At 36.9% G+C, this 19,148-nt stretch overlaps 1 protein-coding gene across 2 annotated transcripts in view; it reads right to left on the bottom strand.

Annotated features, from left to right (window-relative positions):
- Positions 1-2,111: 2,111 nt before the first annotated feature.
- The window catches only part of LOC127575938 (NADPH oxidase 4), a 119,938-nt gene continuing 102,901 nt past the window's right edge, over positions 2,112-19,148 (bottom strand). For both annotated transcript variants that reach the window (XM_052026200.1, XM_052026201.1), the window contains 5 exons: positions 18,950-19,069; positions 14,073-14,181; positions 12,229-12,297; positions 4,758-4,858; positions 2,112-2,755 (listed from right to left, as the gene is read on the bottom strand). In XM_052026200.1, the coding sequence (XP_051882160.1) occupies positions 2,635-2,755; positions 4,758-4,858; positions 12,229-12,297; positions 14,073-14,181; positions 18,950-19,069 (520 nt within the window). In that variant the 3' untranslated portion in view covers positions 2,112-2,634. The remainder of the gene's footprint in view (positions 2,756-4,757; positions 4,859-12,228; positions 12,298-14,072; positions 14,182-18,949; positions 19,070-19,148) is intronic.

Raw genomic sequence — 19,148 nt, forward strand, 5'->3', positions numbered from 1 at the left:
AGAGGAATCTTGGGGTCCGAGTCCATAGGACGCTCAAAGCGGCTGCACAGGTTGATTCTGTGGTTAAGAAGGCATATGGTATATTGTCCTTCATCAATTGTGGAATTGAATTTAGGAGCCGAGAGGTATTTTTGCAGCTATATAGGACCCCAGTCAGACCCCACTTGGAGTACTGTGCTCAGTTCTGGTCACCTCACTACAGGAAGGATTTGGAAGCCATAGAGAGGGTGCAGAGGAGATTTACAAGGATGCTGCCTGGACTGTGGAGCATGCCTTATGAAAGCAGGATGAGGGAACTCGGCATTTTCTCCTTGGAGCGATGGAGGATGAGGGGGGACCTGATAGAGGTATATAAGATGATGGGAGGCATTGATCGGGTAGATAGTCAGAGGCTTTTCCCCAGGGCGGAAATGGTGGCCACAAGAGGACATAGGTTTAAGGTGCTGGGGAGTAGGTATAGAGGAGATGTCAGGGGTAAGTTTTGTACTCAGAGAGTGGTGAGTGCGTGGAATGGGCTGCCGGCAATGGTGGTGGAAGCAGATACGATAGGGTCTTTCAAGAGACTTTTGGATAGGTATATGGAGCTTAGAAAAATAGAGGGTTAAGGGTAAGCCTAGTAATTTTTAAGATAGGGACATGTTCAGTACAGCTTTGTGGGCTGAAGGGCCTGAATTGTGCTGTAGGTTTTCTATGTTTCTAATTGCTTGCTTATTATACAGGGTAATTAGATTTTGTTTATATATTTGTGAAACAGATAAGGAAGTCACATAGCCATAACAAACTCATCCCACTGATTTACAAATAGTTTCAAATGTCCAGCCGTGCAAAATTAGATGTTAATTATTATTATGGCTCAATATGAAATTCTGCCTACAGTTCTTTTTGGATAAAATTTAATCTGAGATGAGAGATGGCCAGATAATTACTACAAACATATGAATTAGCCACTTATTTTCATCTTTTTGGTTTGGTCTCTCCCTTATTTTGTATCTGACAGTTGTGAGAAATCACAATCAAACTACAAGTAAAATCTCCTACGTAGTTCTGTTCCACAGATTGCTGTTTCTTGGAGAGATACATATTGCAACACTGCATGACTTCCATCACAAGGGACAACATTAATTTCTTTTACTGTCACTCTGGGTAGGATGACAGAGTTGCAATCAACTTTCTTTCCCAGAAATATACAAATATATAATGATAATCAGCCTTTCTAATTAAAACCACTGAATGGAAATTGTGAGATGGCTTATCCCACTAATCAAAGAACTGTATATTAAAAACCACACAAATCCTTTTGTTCAGTGTGTACATGGAGGATTTTCTCCTGTAAATTTACTGTTGAAGCAAAAAAAAAATCCAAAACAAAATAGGTAGGAATTGACAAATGCTCAGGTTTGGCTGTATAATGCAGAAGGCAAGGGAAGTGTCTCTAGTCTCTTGTAAAAAGTTGAGATATCTCTTGTATAGAATAGCTCAGGATTTTTAAACTAAGTAACTGGAGCAAAATATTATTAGATTTAACAATTCCTCTATTTCCAATTTTTTTTTGTTCTCAGTATTTTTTCTGAAGCTCAATATTTCTTCACTCCCCCTCCAAGAGGCTTGTTATAAAAACCCCTTTAAGATTTATATCTATCCTAATCAAATGTATATTGAGTACAAAAAGCTAACTTGATCTTCTAGATATTAAGATTTTTATTTCTTTATATATAGCAATCAGCTGAGGTAAGGAATCTCTGAAATTTCACATTGCCTTGCTCAGGGTGTAAGTACATTAAAGTGCAGCACCATAAGATCATTTTGCTTCTGCAATATTTTTACCTGTTTTAAGCATTTCTGCAGATACTAAAATCACTCTATTATAGATCATGCATGTGATGTAAAGAAATTAGAGGAGTAAAGGTTATACGACATTTACCACCGGCTCAGTACTTAACATTTATTTAATAATTAAAAAAACTCTCCAACTTAACATGCATCCTCCTCTAAATGGAACTAAATCAATAGCCTCTCTGCAATTATTCTGCATGAAGGATGAGTTATGGAGACACGATTCAATAATAGAAGGCAATCAAACCGAAATGCAAATGTATTGTTATGGTCAAGTTTATGTGGATTGTGTGCAGAAAAACACAAATATTCTAATACCATACAAGGAATATGCTTTAACATGCAGAGCTGGGAGTAGAAAGGAGACATGGCCGTTAGCTTCAATGTCAGCTGCAGCATAGTACACGATGTAGGTACAGGAAACTAATGGGTGTTCTGAAGCCTTAAAAGCATCAATGTATGACACTGAACAATTTCTGTCTCTGTCCATGTAAATTCCCTTATAAGAAATAGATTTACTAAAACTGCAATAAAAATCACAAGTGTCATTATAAAAACAAGATATCCAGCTTTACCCAAAGATTACAAAAATGTGTCAGTTGATCATAACCTGATTTTGACAATCCAATAAACAAAGTTCTACCTGCACCTCATCAATTGCTGTATTAGTATGCATTCAATGATTCACTCTTTGGTGTCTGGAGATTGTCTAAGGCCAATCCTGCTGACCACCATATTAACAAAAAATAATTGCACTTCCAAGTTTTTTTTTTTATGGCTGAACATATTCCTTAGTAGTTTTCAAGAGAATGATTCTTTGTTGTACTCAAATTTTGTTCCATGTGAGCTAGTTTTGTTGCTGAGATCGTGAAGCTCTTTGGAGAGTTTCCTGGGTCCACAGCAAAAAACACCAACGCACTTTCTGTCAGAAAGGGAGAAAAACAGTGGTGTTATATTGAACTCTTCTCAGACCGCCACATGTAGAAAATAATATCAATTGTTTAGTATTATTGGACGATACATCATATGGGCCATTTTACATTATCACCCATTAGTTCAAGTCAAGAAACCATCCTTCAGCTAAGGCGGGACCAGATTCCTGAAACTTTATTTTAGGATAAACATTTCCTTTAAATGCATGGTATTTTGCAGATGAGAGAAGCTTTCCAAAGTTCACTGTGAATTGCAAATTGCAGTGAGGTGATCTGCTCCCACCAGTTTGCCAGAAAGCAATAAAAAGTAAAATCTATCCCCTCCCAGACATACTTATGTTGATGTTTGTGTGCCTATACTCAACCTATCCTCGGTCCACACGCAATTACCTTTGTTACTACCCTCTATCATTTTAGTTTATTTACTCTAAATGGGTCAATGCCACTGCTAAAATAATGCCCCCAAAGTGACAGTAGATATGCAGTTATCTCACAACATAATATCAGGGGCAGCATATTTATTATGATAATTATAAGTTTAAAGGTGGATACCCTTCTCAAACCAAAATGGTTGCACTTAGCATATGTTGACATTCAAATAAATCATCAAAGTAACCACTTTTTGACAAACTACACATCCCACGTGTGCTTCTTTAAGGATTCTGCCACCAAGAAAGTTATTAAAAATTAATTTGAGGTCCAAGGGAAGAAATAAACAGGACACATACCACTGTTAGCTCTTCAAGGATTTTATATAATTTGAAGTGAAATCTTAAATTATGCCTGAATTTCTAGCAGATAGATTTTAATTTGGTATGGATCTGAAGTGATTAAAGGAACTGAGATAGAACCATAGAACAATACAGCACAATACAGGCCCTTCAGCCCACCATGTTGTACTGACTTTTAAACCACGCCTAAGACTATCTAACCCCTTCCTCCCACATATCCCTCTATTTTAAATTCCTCCATATGCTTATCTAACAATCTCTTGAACTTGACCAACGTACCTGCCTCCACCACTACCCTAGGCAGCACATTCCATGCCACTCTCTGGGGAAAAAACCTCCCTCTGATATCTCCCTTGAACTTCCCACCCATTACTTTAAAGCCATGCCCTCTTGTATTGAGCATTGGGAAAGAGGCGCTGGCTGTCTACTCTATCTATTCCTCTTAATATTTTGTATACCTCTATCATGTCTCCTCTCATGCTCCTTCTCTCCAAAGAGTAAAGCCCTAGCTCCCTTAGTCTCTCCTCATAATCCATACTCTCCAAACCAGGCAGCATCCTGTTAAATCTCCTCTGCACCTTTTCCAATGTTTCCACATCCTTCCTATAATGAGGTGACCAGAACTGGACACAGTACTCTAAGTGTGGTCTAATCAGAGTTTTGTAGAGCTGCATCATTACCTCGCAGCTCTTAAACTCGATCCCACAACTTATGAAAGCTAACATCCCATAAGCTTTCTTAAGTACCCTATCCACCTGTGAGGCAACTTTCAGGGATCTGTGGATATGAACCCCCAGATCCCTCTGCTCCTCCACACTACCCAGAATCATGCCATTAACCTTGTACTCCGCCTTGGAGTTTGGAGTTTGAGATACAAGTCAACCGTGATTCAACTGAATGCTTCAACAAACTCAACATACTAAATGGGACTTCTCATGTCTTTAAGCCTTTAGTATTAAATATATGGGATTCACAAATATGTACCCTTCATCAAAAGCTGAATGTAGACCCCAAACGTTCCAGCAACAAATGCGTATACCCTTATTGCCCAAGCTAGCATTTTGATAAAACCATATTGGTCTAGACTGCCCAACAATAGCCACCCACCCAAATAGAACATGGTTCAAATTCCTCTGCAATGTTCCATAAGGTGCTGTTATCTGTACTAACAAGCAGTACCATACGGTCTGCAGTAAGGCCACTGAGTGAAAACATGACACAGTGCAGAAAATAGACATCCAAAAACTCAATGTTTACTCACTGTCTATTGCACTTGGCTATTTCACCAAACAGAAATTTCAAGCGAGGCTTTCCAATAATAAGCCTGGAGTTCAGCACTTGATATTTTTCTGCATTTAAGTTCTACAGAAAATGATAAAATAGGAAGTACATTAATCAAAACAAATAACTGAAAAGTGATATGGACTTTCAAAACTAAATGAACAACATTAACACTTCAAAACCATGTTGCCATCCTGCTGTTTCATTGCATTTTGTTTCTTGCCATGATTAAAGATCATGTGGATTATTTCATGGCTGTTCCACATTTTGCAATGTGTTAGGCTGAAATACACTCCACCCCCTTTTATCCTGGCTATCCCCTGGCCCCACTCCCACCCTACATCTTTCACTTTCTGTAGATGTTTCATCTTGTGTTACTGGTCACAGACAATCAGTGGAATAATGCTCAGCTCAATGTGTTTCGGTCGCAGTTCACTCAAAGTAGATGTATCCTGGTCATGTTTAGTTGTTACAGGTTCCATGGAGAGACATTGTGTGTTACTTATACTAAAACCAATCATATTTATGAATTTCCTTCATCCAAAGATCAGAGACAGACTGACTTTGATAGGCATAAGAGTCAAGTTCCATTTGTTGTGTCTCAACAGGCTGGATCCTGCAGGATTCAACCAACCCCCCTTGTTTTTGCCCTGCTTTGCTGCTTTCTGGCCTGCACTTACCAGGTTCAAATACAGGGGGCTGAACTTGCTGAAACTCCACATCTGGAGGTTTGATGGCAAAGTGTGGTGAGGCCTTAACAGCAGGTTAGCTTTAGCTGACCTCCCACTAAGGCCCCACCTCTGGAATTGGCTTACGCCTTTAACAAGAGGGGCAGAATCTTCTGTTAAAACAGAGACTGTAATTTTAAAACTAATAAATAATTTAAACGAAATACAACAATTAAAATAATTAAAACACATTAAAATACGAAGAAAAACAATTAGAATGAAATAATGCAGTTTTACCCTCCTCAACTTGAAGCCAGAAATCCTCATTCAAATAAATAAGGTCCCCTCATTGTAATGTTGGGGAATACCAACAAGAGAGATTTCAGCCACAGGATTCCACGTAGAGATGGAGGTGCCAACATCCGTCACTCAGTATTGGAGTTCTGTAATTGGCTGCCCTTACACAAGACTCAGAGACTTAGTGGGATCTGGATAGCTGAAAGCCAGGAGGTACGATTGGAACTGCTAACTCCGGTCAAAAAGATTCATGCCAATAAATAATATGCAAATTAAGAAAATTGCAAATTTCGCTAATATTTAAGAATGGATGGAAGAGACCAAGGCAACTAAAGGCCTGACAACTTCACTTCACTATGAGTAATTATAGGATCTATGATTAGAGACAGAGTAATTGGGTTGTACAATTTTCATCTAATTAAAGACAGTTGTCACAGGTTTGTTGACTAACATACTTGAATATTTTGAGAACTTGAGAATATTTTTCTTTAAGAATATTTTAGTGGATAAATATGGACTTCTAGAAGTCCGTGCACAAGATATTATTAAATGTACAGAATATGATGCAATATGACATGGGGTAATAATTGGTTGGGCGATAGATTTAAAAGCTTTGTCTCAAATTTGCAATGTGTTGCAAATAATGTTTCCAGTAAGATCTGATTCGGCCTCTGATTTCACAATATAGAATGGTGACTTGGATCCAGGAATAGAGGGCTGCATATCCAAGATTATAGATTACCAGTAATTTAAGTGGAAGGGGAAATATAATTACAGAGGGTTAGAGAGAGGATGTATTTGTTGGCAAAACTTTCACTGTTGAAATGTAAAATGGGAGTATTAGAATCAAACACTTTATCTGAGAAAGTCACATTGGAATATTTTCTGAACAGTGAGAGATTGTGAGGTTAGTCCACACATAAAAATCATCACAGGTTAATGCACTGATACAGAAAGGTGATGGGCAGAATAATGGAATATTGGCATTTACCTGAATGCACCTGGAATTCCAAAGTTCAGGAGAAATGCTTTAGTTTTGCAGAGCCTCAGTGGGGGGGCTCCATTTGGTTTTGTTATCAAACCTTAGGTAAGATATATTTACATTGAAATGAGTAAAGTGGAGTTACACCAGATTTACACCAGGGCTTATAGGGCTAAATGTTGAGAACAGATTGTATAAACATCCTTGAATTAGTATGCATTTTGAAGGATAAGTAGTAATCTAAAATGATGTATAAAATGATAAAGCAATTTGACAGATTAGATCGAAAGAAATTTTTTTTTCCAGTACATGGGATCCAGAACAAGTACACAGATACAGGCAATGATTGTACTAAACAGATGTTTAAAAACTGGGCAAAATAAGCTTGCACACCTACTGTATAAGCATTTTGCAAGCAATATTTAACAGAGTGGTAAGTTTACAATTAATTAAACCATCTTGGAGTGAATTCCAGAAGTACTTTTTTCAACAGAGAACAGAAAACTGAACCTTGTGGCCCAACTGGAATCTTCATGCCTCAGAATAAAAGACTTGTGTTATCCAAGGGAATCAAGGCACTTGAAGCAAAATGAGTCAATGGAGTTGTGACACAGATTACTCATCATCTGATTGAAGGAGAGAACAGATTTAACAGGTGAAGGAGGTTCTTGTGTTCTTATGTTTCATGAATCAAGGAAGAGTATTCATGAAGTAGTAAATACTAATGATACATATAGGCGAATCAATATCTGAAGGGAAAAAAGTCCAGTTAATATTTTTGGTTAGATTTTTCACCAATCCTATTGAGGGGTCTGACTCAAAGTATTAAGCTATCATTACTTTTTCGGATAGCTAGAGACAAGTAAATAAAATGTAGTCCACGCGTAGAAAGTATTGGTTTTCACCCCAAACAAGTTTACTTGTCTTTCTCCTTCTGATGCTGAAACAAATGCTGTGCATTCTCTCAGCTATCTTTTAACTTCATATTTCTAACATGCAGTCCGATAGTTATTTATGCAACCATGTGCCACCTTTACACATCCTAGCACAGTATGCTAACTGAATGCTTCATCACATTTATTTCAGAACATAGACTTCATAAATGGAAATGCAATACCTCTGGTCATAATTTAATGATTTACAGATAAAGACAGAGATGCAGCAATTCACAGGCTTAGAAATTTAAAGGTTTAGCACATAGATAGCATGTACTACTTATGCAGAAACTGATCTGGATGTCTCATGTGAGGCCCATATAGTCATTAGTGAAGGTCATAAGTTGTGGAGTGTGGAGCTGGGAATACACCACAGGTAGATCCACTTTAACTTAAAAACCCACAGCAACTCTCCTGATACTGGCTCCCACTCTGAACACGATCACGAGGATGATCTCTGCCTCATCAGGTGATCACCTCACTCCTTCTCACCCACCACAAATCACCATATGAATCACTAGGTCCTGATCACCCTCCCCAAATGATGTCTAAAACTCATTTCCCGCCTCAACCCAGTCTCCAACGTCACCACTATTCCACCAATAACCTAGACTCACAATGTACTCGTTTTCTTCAGATTGATGCAAAAGGGCGGAGTGTAAAGAGTAAAGACCTTGAGTGTGCTAACCATGCAAGGCCTATTTTCTTGAACGTGGCACATAGTGCTTCATGCACAACAGAATTTTGCCTCAGCAGAACTTGAAAAAAAAATTCTTTGGCTGCCATGCACCATCAATTTACCACACTTTTGTGAGCTGTGAAAAATTAATGGGCCACAATGTTCTGTCGCATCACAAGATGGAAATTGCTTAAAAGGAAAATCATAATCATGAAACACAATTGGGTATTTCCTGTGCTGCTAGTGCAATACTGAGTATTATATGCAGGTCCTCAAGGTCCTCCACGATGGAAACTATTTATCACACGTAGTAACTGCAAACCAGGCTCATTTTGGTATTGCTTATGGAAAATTGTTTCCTACTGGTGGGGTCTGCTCTGCACAATGAAAACAATAAAGCAGATATTAACTGGTGTGTTGAGGTCAGTTTCAGAGTTATAGAAAAGGCTCATCTTTAACTAGGTTCCTACCCAGGAGTTCAAGAAAGCCAATTTCTTCCAGATAGAGCTGTCTTTAGGCTTCCTTTGCTGGTGACCCCTCCAATACTTGCTTGCTATTGATGTCTTCAGGCCTCACAATTATCTCTCCAAATGACTCCAACTGCACCCATTGCTTACCCAATCTCTTGATCACAGCCTAGCCAAGGAAACCCTATCTCCGGTGTCCCCCACCAAGCAATCATTTTGCATTCAGCACTGCCATAATACAATCTCTTTCTCCCTTAATTAAATTCTTAACTCTTAATTTCAAATATAAGTTATATTTTGCCAATATTTTTAATGCAGCCACATTGACCAGGAAAGTTCTAAATTCATCCCAGTCTGTGCGAGGAAGTGATGGGAAGCCACAATTGCCGTATGTCCCTCCAAGCTATGACAGCATCTGATCAGATTTTAATCAATCATCACCTCTAACATACAGTATATGGGAGGCTTCTGACAGAACGATATTGAGTGTACATTGGTTTCCTGTAGCAAAATGCACAGAATCAGTAAGGAGGTAGGACACATTTAAGCTAGTAATGAGACAGTTTAACAGTTAGCTGTGCAGGACTATTCGTCTAAAAGCAAACAAAAATGATCAAGTTAAATGATGCAAGGAAGGAAAGAATACCATGCAGGTGATAAAATTCTAGATTTAGGTAAGCCTGTCTTCTATGTGATGAAACCAATGTTCTATGTAAACTGGTGGTGTTGAATAAAATGTTAGAACTGTGGGAAGTGTTCAAAAATGATCTAATGTTGTATAAAGCTTCATTATGTATCTAAGGGGATATATTTAACAAAATAAATACAAGGGTGAATAGAGGCAAGAAGCAATATACAGTAAAAGCTCAGCTATATGTCTCTTCACCAATTGGCAATCTCCAGTAACTGGCACTTCAGAGGGAGCACCTGGGGTAAAAAAAAAATCGGAATAGCGTCACAGGAGCACCCAGGCTGACTGCAGCACTGCGGATGTGCCTGGACTAACATCGGGACAGTGTCGGAAGAGCACACAGACCGACAATGACACAGCACTGAGGGAGCACCTGGGCCAACATCGAGGCAGCACTGAGGGGGTAACCAGGCATCCCCTGCTGCTGCATAATGCTTGAATCTATGTTTTTGCCCATTGGGTAAATGCTAACTACCAATTCAGTTGTGAGTACTGCAGAAAACTATATTCCATTTCCCTTATTCGATAACCAGTATTATTCATATTCAACTCTTGTTTAAAATCATATTTAACTCTTGTCCAACCATATTTGACTAACTGGCAACTACCACCAACCCCCCCCCACCCCCCACCTAATCCTCAGATGCCAGACTATAAAACTAAAAGTAAATGCATATGAAAAGGCAAAAAAAAACTGAATAGATCCTGGCACTGTGTGAAATATTCAGTACAACAAAAGATACAGAAGTAGATAACACAAGGTACAACAAAGGACTAAGAAATGAAACTAGCAAAAGGTTTTTAAAGTCAGCACAAACTCTTCACATTTATACATGGAGAAAGAGAGAAGGCAAGAGCAAAGTGGATACTTTGCAACTGGAAAAAAAAGGACTTGGCAGAAACATTGAATAATTGCTAAGGTATTTACAATGGAAGCAGGAGACAGCATGCCAGACAAGTGTCAGCAAAATAACAGTTCAGAAGAATATGTTCACCACAAAGTCCAGATGATCCCTTTCCAGGTTTTTAAAATAAGTGAGAACATGACAGATGTTTTTATTATAGTCTTTTTAATTTCCCTTGATTTGCAAACCATTCCTTTAGATTGGAAAAAGGTCTGTCACTCCACTATTTAAGAGAGGCAAGAGAAGAAAACTAGAAGCTAACATCTGTTGTCACAAGTTATTAGAGTCTATAATTGAGGATGAAGTGACAGAATGCCTTGAAAATATTCAGCTGATCAGAAAGACAATAAATATGCATTTGCAAGGGAGAAAATATATTTGATAAAGTTCTTCATAAAAGACATTTGAAGCTCAAGGAGCTGATGGCAAATCACAATAGAATGCAGTTAAGTGGCAAGAACAAAACATAGGCATTCAAAGTGCCAGAATGTGATCAGTGGTGTCCTGGGAAGATCTGCACAGGGTCCACAAATATTTTTTGGATTATAAAACTATGGTGCTTGGAAAAGGGAATAGAAAAACACATATTTAAGTTTACCACATAGACAAAGTTGTGGAAGATGGATTATAGTGATTTCAGTTGAAGCATCTATGAGTTCATCCACTTTATACCAGAAAGAAGAGAGCATTTCATGAATGGTGAAAAGTAAGAAATAATGATAGGTCCAAAGATTTAGTGGATGCTACAATCATGTGGATGGACCAAGATAGAAAATAATAAATGGAATCTTGGCCATTATCTATATAGGACAGGACTTATGTTCCGCCTATACAAAGTCCATTTATTCCACACCTGAGGTATTTTGAGTAAAAAGGTCTTGAAGGTTGTATAGTGTAGATTTACTCCAGCAGCTAATTTATGAATTGAGATTATAGGAACAGACACAAAATCTAAACTGCTGGAGGAACTCCATGGTCTATGCAGCATCTGTGGGAGTAAAGGAATTGTCGATGTTTTGGGCTGAGACCCTGCATCAGGACTGAGAGTGGAGAGTGAGGGTAGCCAGTGTAAAGAGAGGAGGAGGGGTTTATAAAAACAGGCATTTTATTCCCAGAGGTTTAGAGTGAAGCTGTTAGGAGTTAAGTTAAGATATTGCTTCAATTCTGCCATTCTTAAAGATTTTTTTGTCTTTGCATTCTTTGAGACTTACATGATCAGATATCACTTCCACTGGGAATTCCATCTGAGCAGAAACTTCCATTCAGAATAACAGGAAAGTAAACAACTGCAGCTTCTTAGAGAGTTTTGCTATTTTTGGTTTAGTGGGTTGGGGGAGGGAGGAGTGGGTGGAGAGAGGCTTAATGAACACAGAGTTTCAATCTACATTCAACAAACTCATTTTTTGGCACTGACGAGCAATAGAGTGAAACATACTCAGAGTGAAAATGACAAGCAGAATAATCTATGGGACCTTTCTTTGCTCCTGACCTGAGAACACCCAGACATCTGAAAAACTCTTTTGGATGATATCAAACCGGGAAGAAAATGCCCTTGAAAATATGTATTAATTACTCTCTAAATGTACAATCTTTTTAAGCAAGAAATTGGTATTTAACATTGACTTTTCTTTGGCATCCTGCAATGATTAAAAGTAATGAACATAATAAAACATAAGTAATTGGTTGTAAATAGAACTGAATTTATGATGATAAAAATACTTGGTAAATTCCTTTAAAAATCAAGACTGATGAATTTTAATTGAGAAATGATACAATGGAATTAATCAGAACAGTATAAACATGCGGGAGCTAACAAATTTAAATTACCTGCAACCCATCTGTTTGGCTGAGATACAGCTGGATGTTCAAGTAGTCTGGACGGTTCTCTTGCCATAGCTAAAAATTGAAAAATGGCTCGGTCAAAATCAACTAAGAAGATTAGTAAAGTTCCAAACAAATTCCCTTCCTTTTAAGCAGGTTTAGCTGAATAACCTGGAAAACCACAAAGCTCCTCAATGACACATCAAACGATTGCTAAGTGATAAAAATCCAGGCAACTGTGCTACCTAAAGCTGGTGATGCAGCCCAGATCCCCAAACCTCGCCTTAAAAACCATTTGAGAATCTTCAAATGCCCACCGACATTGATAGATTGCCATCTCCTGTTGCTCTACCAGTGCACAGATTCAGCATTTTTTGATTCCTTTTAGCCAGCAAAAATATTTGTGGAAATCTAGGTCCTGATGATCTACCAATGAATATCAAAAGAATCAGAATCAGGTTTATTATCACTGACATATGTCGTGAAATTTGTTCTTTTGCGGCAGCAGTACAGAGCAAGACATAAAAATTACTGTAAGTTACAAAAATAAATAAATAGTGCAAAAGAGGAATCACGGGGTAGTGTTCATGGACAGTTCAGAAATCTGATGGAGGAGGGGAAGAAGCTGTTCCTGAAATATTGAGTGTGAACTGTTTGTAACAAATGTGTTCTGCTTTCTCTGTGCCTCTGCTCTTCCATAAACTGGTCTCAGGCTCCTTCAGCCAATTCCCTTGCCATTGCCTGAGAATGGTGGCCATCATTTCAGGCTGAATTTGTATCATGGTCTCTCAGAAAAAAAAGGGCAATGAGCAAACCCTTATCTATTCACCATGATTACATTGAACAAGATTTCATCTAACTTGTATTTGTTGACAGATTAGATTTATTTCAGGAGTAATGTGATTACATGCTATATTTTGTCATATTCTTTATTTCTCATATTTCCTAACATTATAAATGGAGACCATTCAGCTCATCGAGCTACACCGGCTCTCAGAGCATTCCTGGCGGTCCCATTCCCCCAGTTAATTTCCCTATGAGCTATTTTCTTTCACATGCCCACTAACTCTACCTGATTCCCCTGCAATCAGGGTAATTTACAGCCGTCAATTAACCAACAAAACAACACATCTTTGGGATGTGGAAGGAAACTGGAGAACCAAGGGGAAACTCACACAGCCACAGGGAGAACATGCAAACTCTACACATATAGTACAGGAGGTCAGGATTAAACCCGGGTTGGTGAAGCTGTGTAGCATAAACACTAACTGTGCCATCCATAAATGGAGTAATCTAGTTGAAAAAGTCAGAGCAAGCAATCTGTTAAAATATCTGTTTAACTGAATGAAGAGTAAAAACAAAAGAAACATGAAATTATGATTATTTTAAAATCGTTTCCTACTAAAATACAAGAAACCTACAGAAATCCAATTAACAGTGGAGCAAATATCTATATTACTAGTTATTAAAACTCTAATATCAGACCTAGTTTTGTACAATACAAACTGAGCAGATAGTTTAGATTGGTCCTGCCTTTTTCAAATCATTGGTTTTTATTTTATTTTAGTTTAGCTATTTTGTTCAATCCAAACATAACACATAGCCATTTTCTAAATTTTCCCTGTTTCTGTTTCCCTCTCTATTGATGCTGCCAGATCTGCTGAGTATTTCCTTCATATTCTGATTTTATTTCTGGTTTCCAGCATCTGCAGTTTTTTACTCCTCAAAGTCTTCAATCTAGCATCAAATGAAATCTTTAAAAACAGCTCATATTCTTATTCTATTGATGGTTTTTACCCAGGTACAGTACAAGCAAACATATCTGTGGTTTAATTGCCATCTATTCTTACCTTGTCATGTAAAATGCACAACAGATCCGCAAACCAGAGGAAGGACTGAATTTCCTTGCACACCCAAATGAAGTAAAGCCGCCTGAGCTTATATTGCTTCCAATCAACTCTGGAAAAAGGAATAAGACTAGTAAAATTTGCACCATCAACAATATTTCAAATGGTTTCAAACAGTCTAGAGATCAGGGATGTCTAAATAGCAACCAGAGGGCTCATAGCATGAGCACAACTGTCTTACATTTCATTGTCTTAAAGCATAGGAGATGCACATACAGCCTACTGTTCTTTCCCTCACCCTTTGATAGAAGTATCCCATTAGCTGCACTCATTTGGTCTTTTCCCTTAACCATATATTGTTTTCCTTGTCATATTTGCATCCAAGTCCCTTTTGAAAGTTATTATTGAATCAGTCAACAAACTTTCATTTAATATATTCTACATTAAAACATGTGGTGCAACAAAAAAATTAGATTAACTCCCTTTGCCAATTAAGTTAAAATTACAATTAGTATTCATTATCTACTATTTTGAATTGCATGGGCCTAGAGGAGTTTAGAAAGTTTATGTGGCTTTTTAGTAGATTAACAGCAAGGTTATTCAATTTAAGTAATTTGAACCCTGCACAGATGAGCAGAGGCTCCATATTTGGTGATGTGGCACATGAAGACAAAATATGTGATTACTCTTATGATGCATAAAGAGACTGGCTGCATGAACAAAGTTGAAATGAGGTTATTAGCCAATAACCAAGTACCACAGCACTGAAAATTATTTCTTTGTTTGCATGCCTTTGTTGGAATCTACTGAAATATATGCTTATTCATTCCTTTCTAGCTCAGGGTATGATATATCCGGTGGGGTTTATGACAGCAGGGTAGCTAGCTGCCTTTCTATGCAAAACTCCAATTCAATCTCTACTCAGTGGTTTCAGAATTCTCTGTGAAATCCTTTCCTTTAGGCTTTAAGTATTTGGTTAACTTCTTATCATATTTAAAAATCTGTAAGGAGCTATCATTTTTTTTGTTCCCCTCTCACACTTCTTATATTTCTCACTCATCCTTTATTCTGTTTCTGGAAACCAGTTGCTAGGTATTTGCCAGACAACTCTAACCAAATGCTAGGAAGTGTGCAAGAATAATGCAAATTGATCCATTTTTTCCTCTCTCCTGCGAGAAGTGACACTTAACCTGGTAAGCTGCCAAAATTCACTACCTAATTAATTACCTACATGAAGGGGACATCCTTGCCTAAGTTGATAGTGCAGTATATCCTGTTTCATTTGCTTATACCCTGGCACATATAGGTCCAATTGTTTAAAAGGGTTCCTTAAATAATCCATGGCAAAATAATTTGTTAAAAGTCATGGTTCATGTGTGTAATATTTTAGTAATAAATCCAATTCTATAAAGATTATATATAAATGTTAAATATTTTTTGGGTGTGACATTCCTTTACCTCAGCAGACCCTTTTAAATATGTAGGTCAATATTCATCTTAAGTGTTCAGCTGCCTATTTCACTAGCAGTAATTGCTAAGTTATAATGTATATTTTAATATTGATCTAGCTAAGTATTTTTGCAATTGAATCCTAACGTAAAGTTCAAGCAATATTGTATACTATTATAGTTAAACTCAGCTAGTTATAAAAATATTTAAATCAGGTATAGATTCCAGCTTTAAAATTGCATGGTACACAACATTGTTTTCTTATGCTGGCTGGATGATTATTAATATGATTATCCAATAAAAGCTTTAGTGATAATCAATTGCTGATTAACTAAAAATCATTCATATTAAATTATTAGTTACTTTTTTTCAATAACATGTGAAAAAACCCTTTTACTGGATGAATTAAAGAGTAGTTATTCATGCTCAGCCATTTGGACTAAATGCTGATAATAGAATAAGGGCTGTACGATGAACTCCCAAAATTAGGTTCTGTTGAAATGGCTATTCTTTTTGTGTGTTTAACGCAAGTGGTCAACTACAAATTTTACTGGTGTTTGATTGAATAATTGAAGCTGAAATGTTAATGGATGATATCCAAAGATACCAATTCAATTCCATTTGAAGCAATTTGAGTTTTCAAAAGGAGCACTAATAAGGTTACAATAAGTTAAAAGTTGGAGGAAAGGGTGAGTGCACCAATCCACCTAGGCTACTAATATATGCTTTTCACCCTGAAGTGAAAGATAAAGCACCAACAGCTACTATCTTACATAGAAACATATAGTTGTTCAAACCTAGAGACAGGTTATTCAGGCTGGTATTGATATGTAACTTTCATGCAATAAATAGTTCTAATTATCCATATCACTTTACACTTCTTCTTTATGGATTTATGTGTTGACCTTTAAATGCCAGAATTGTTTCTGCCTCAACCACTAATTTCTGAAGTAAGCTTCATGCCATCACATGTTAAAAAGTTCACGTTTTCTTCTTTTCTGAAGCATTTCTTATTTAATCTTGTTCCATTGGCTTTTTGTTCTAAATCCCCAACCACTGGAGACAGTCTGCTTCTATCTACCCTGGTTCATCATAATTTTAAACACTTCCATTTTAATATCTATGATCTGCACCGTACTAATTAAAAACACAAGTTTTCATATCTTTCTTGAGATTTTTATTTCAGAGAGGTGCTTCAGTGAATCTGCATTGTGTCTTATCTAAACCTTCATTACCCCATCTGAATCGAGTACGAAGCCTAGACAGCATTTTTCATATAGGCTCTTGTATATGATTTTGATTTTATATCTCATATTTCCTGTGATAAAATTCAGTGGCCTAATCACCTTTCTGCCCAATATTCAAAACTCAATTATTATAACCAGTGTAGAGCCCACAATTTATTTCTAATTATGACTGTCACAGGACACAGCCTAGTTTTTCTTTCTTAATAGTTTATTGTCTCAGACAGATAAATTACTTTCTCACACTATTAAACAAAAGTGGAAACATCAGAGCTATTTTTTCAAATAACTGAATTTCTCTCAGACACTATTATTTTCAACAACCTATTTGCTTACCTGGTAGTAAAATGTTATACCATTCATTCATATTAAAACAACCAGTACAGCTCTATTTATATGCTGAGACCACTTCTTAAAGAAAGCATTCCCCTCTAATAGGTTCACTTTTTTTCTATTTCTGTTCCAGGGTGCTAAGGGTGAATGAAGGACTTGGTCTTCAGCTTGATGCTAGATGGTGAGCAAAAGCCATCCATTTATGATGTTGTCTTTAGCATCAGCTGGGAGAAAATCCTGACTAAAGAGAGTGACATATTAAACTTGCACCCTACCTTGTTGTCACTTACTCAGTAATTCAACCCAATAACACACTCAAGTAAACAATTTTTTTATTGCTTCATTTATGGACCCTTTATGTATGGAATCATTCAGTACAGAAGGTCATTTGGCCCATTCTGTCAGCTCTTTGAAAGGATTATCCAATTAATTCCACATTCTTCATGGCTCCTGCAAATTTTCCATTGTCAAGTATATCCAATTCTCTTTAGAAAAGGGGCTACTAAATCTGCTTCCACCACCCAGGCAGAGCAATCCACATTGTAGTAATCACCGTGCAAAAAAGACGTCGCATTTCTATACCTGGAATTTTTTGCCATTATTTTATATTTGTGTCCACTGTTTGCTGACTTTCTAGCCAATATTGAAGGAGTTGCATCCTACTTATCCTAAGGAATACTTATCATTATGAGTTTAGAATGAAGGGAAAATGCAAAAATGCAAAAAAAATAATTTTCTTGGGGATCAGACTCATCGTCAAATGTGCCATGACAGAATGAAATATTTTAGCTTCACCAATAGGCAGTGCATAATATAGACTGGAACGAAGATGACTTTACTCTTATCTCAATAATGTGCCTTACACTGAACATTTTGAGTAAGACAATTGTTTATATGTTAGTTATTGGACCAGACAACTGGATTGTTCTAGCAATGCATTCGACAGGGTTCAGCAGAATTATTTTGCATAAGGCATCCTACATCTTGCTTAAAATTCCACTCATGCCTCATCGGTTCAGGAGTACTGGGCTATCAGATCCATAAATTGAAGGAGATTTTGAAGTTAAGTGGATAAGATTGCCTGTCGGCTGACAATTGGCCAATCTGAGTACAAAGATTTGCATGCTGTGTGATTGATAATAAAAAATGCAATCAAGTTATTACTTCATATACCTCAAAGGCTAAATGGAGAACTTTTCATTGTCTCATACCAAAATATAATTTGATTACCAGTTACTAATTTTGAACCAGCAATTTATTTTACATTTTATTAGACTGTCTGAGCACATACATCTTAATCCTAGATTTTCACCACAATATCAAAAAATTAGAAGAATTATATATTCTGATTAATATATTAAAAAAACAGATTCTGGGGTATCCAAGGATAACCCAGTCAAATAAATGTCACTAATTCCTATTTCTAGTTTCAATATTCAACATGAAAATGATGCAAGTGAATGCATTTGATATCTGAACCTGGAGAATTCAAAAGATAAGTGACTATTCAGTTTTCCAGTGGCAGCTTTTGCAATTACAGTTTTTAGATTTTAAAACAACATTTTCACAACTCAATAGTTTTCTTTGTAAAATTAGGAAAGAGAGCGATCCCATAATCAAGTATGAACAGAGGAATCTCAGACCTCAATTTACTTATAATCCACAAAGAAGGGCAAATGCAAATCCAATAAATACTGTCAGTGCTTTAAATGAGAATGTTTGCTCCCACACTTTAATGATAATTCAATACTTCATTACATTTCCTCACTAGGTAACTAGGTTAGTACCAACAAAGTCCTTTATAACTCATGAATACATGAACAAAACTGTCAGACAGAAAGAAAATGCACGTACAATAGTGTATTTAGTACTGAAGCAAAAGGGGTCACTCCAATACCACCGGCCACACAAAGGCTAACCTCATAGTTGAAGACTTCCTCTGACGGACTCCCAAATGGACCATCAATATATAAGCTGTTAAAACAAAACCAAATAATTTTTTCTCTATAAGTAAGCAATAGCTATAAATACACCAGGATGCTTAGAAGTGTTT

The sequence above is a fragment of the Pristis pectinata genome, chromosome 11 (assembly GCF_009764475.1).
Source record: "Pristis pectinata isolate sPriPec2 chromosome 11, sPriPec2.1.pri, whole genome shotgun sequence".
In the NCBI taxonomy this organism is placed as follows: domain Eukaryota; kingdom Metazoa; phylum Chordata; class Chondrichthyes; order Rhinopristiformes; family Pristidae; genus Pristis; species Pristis pectinata.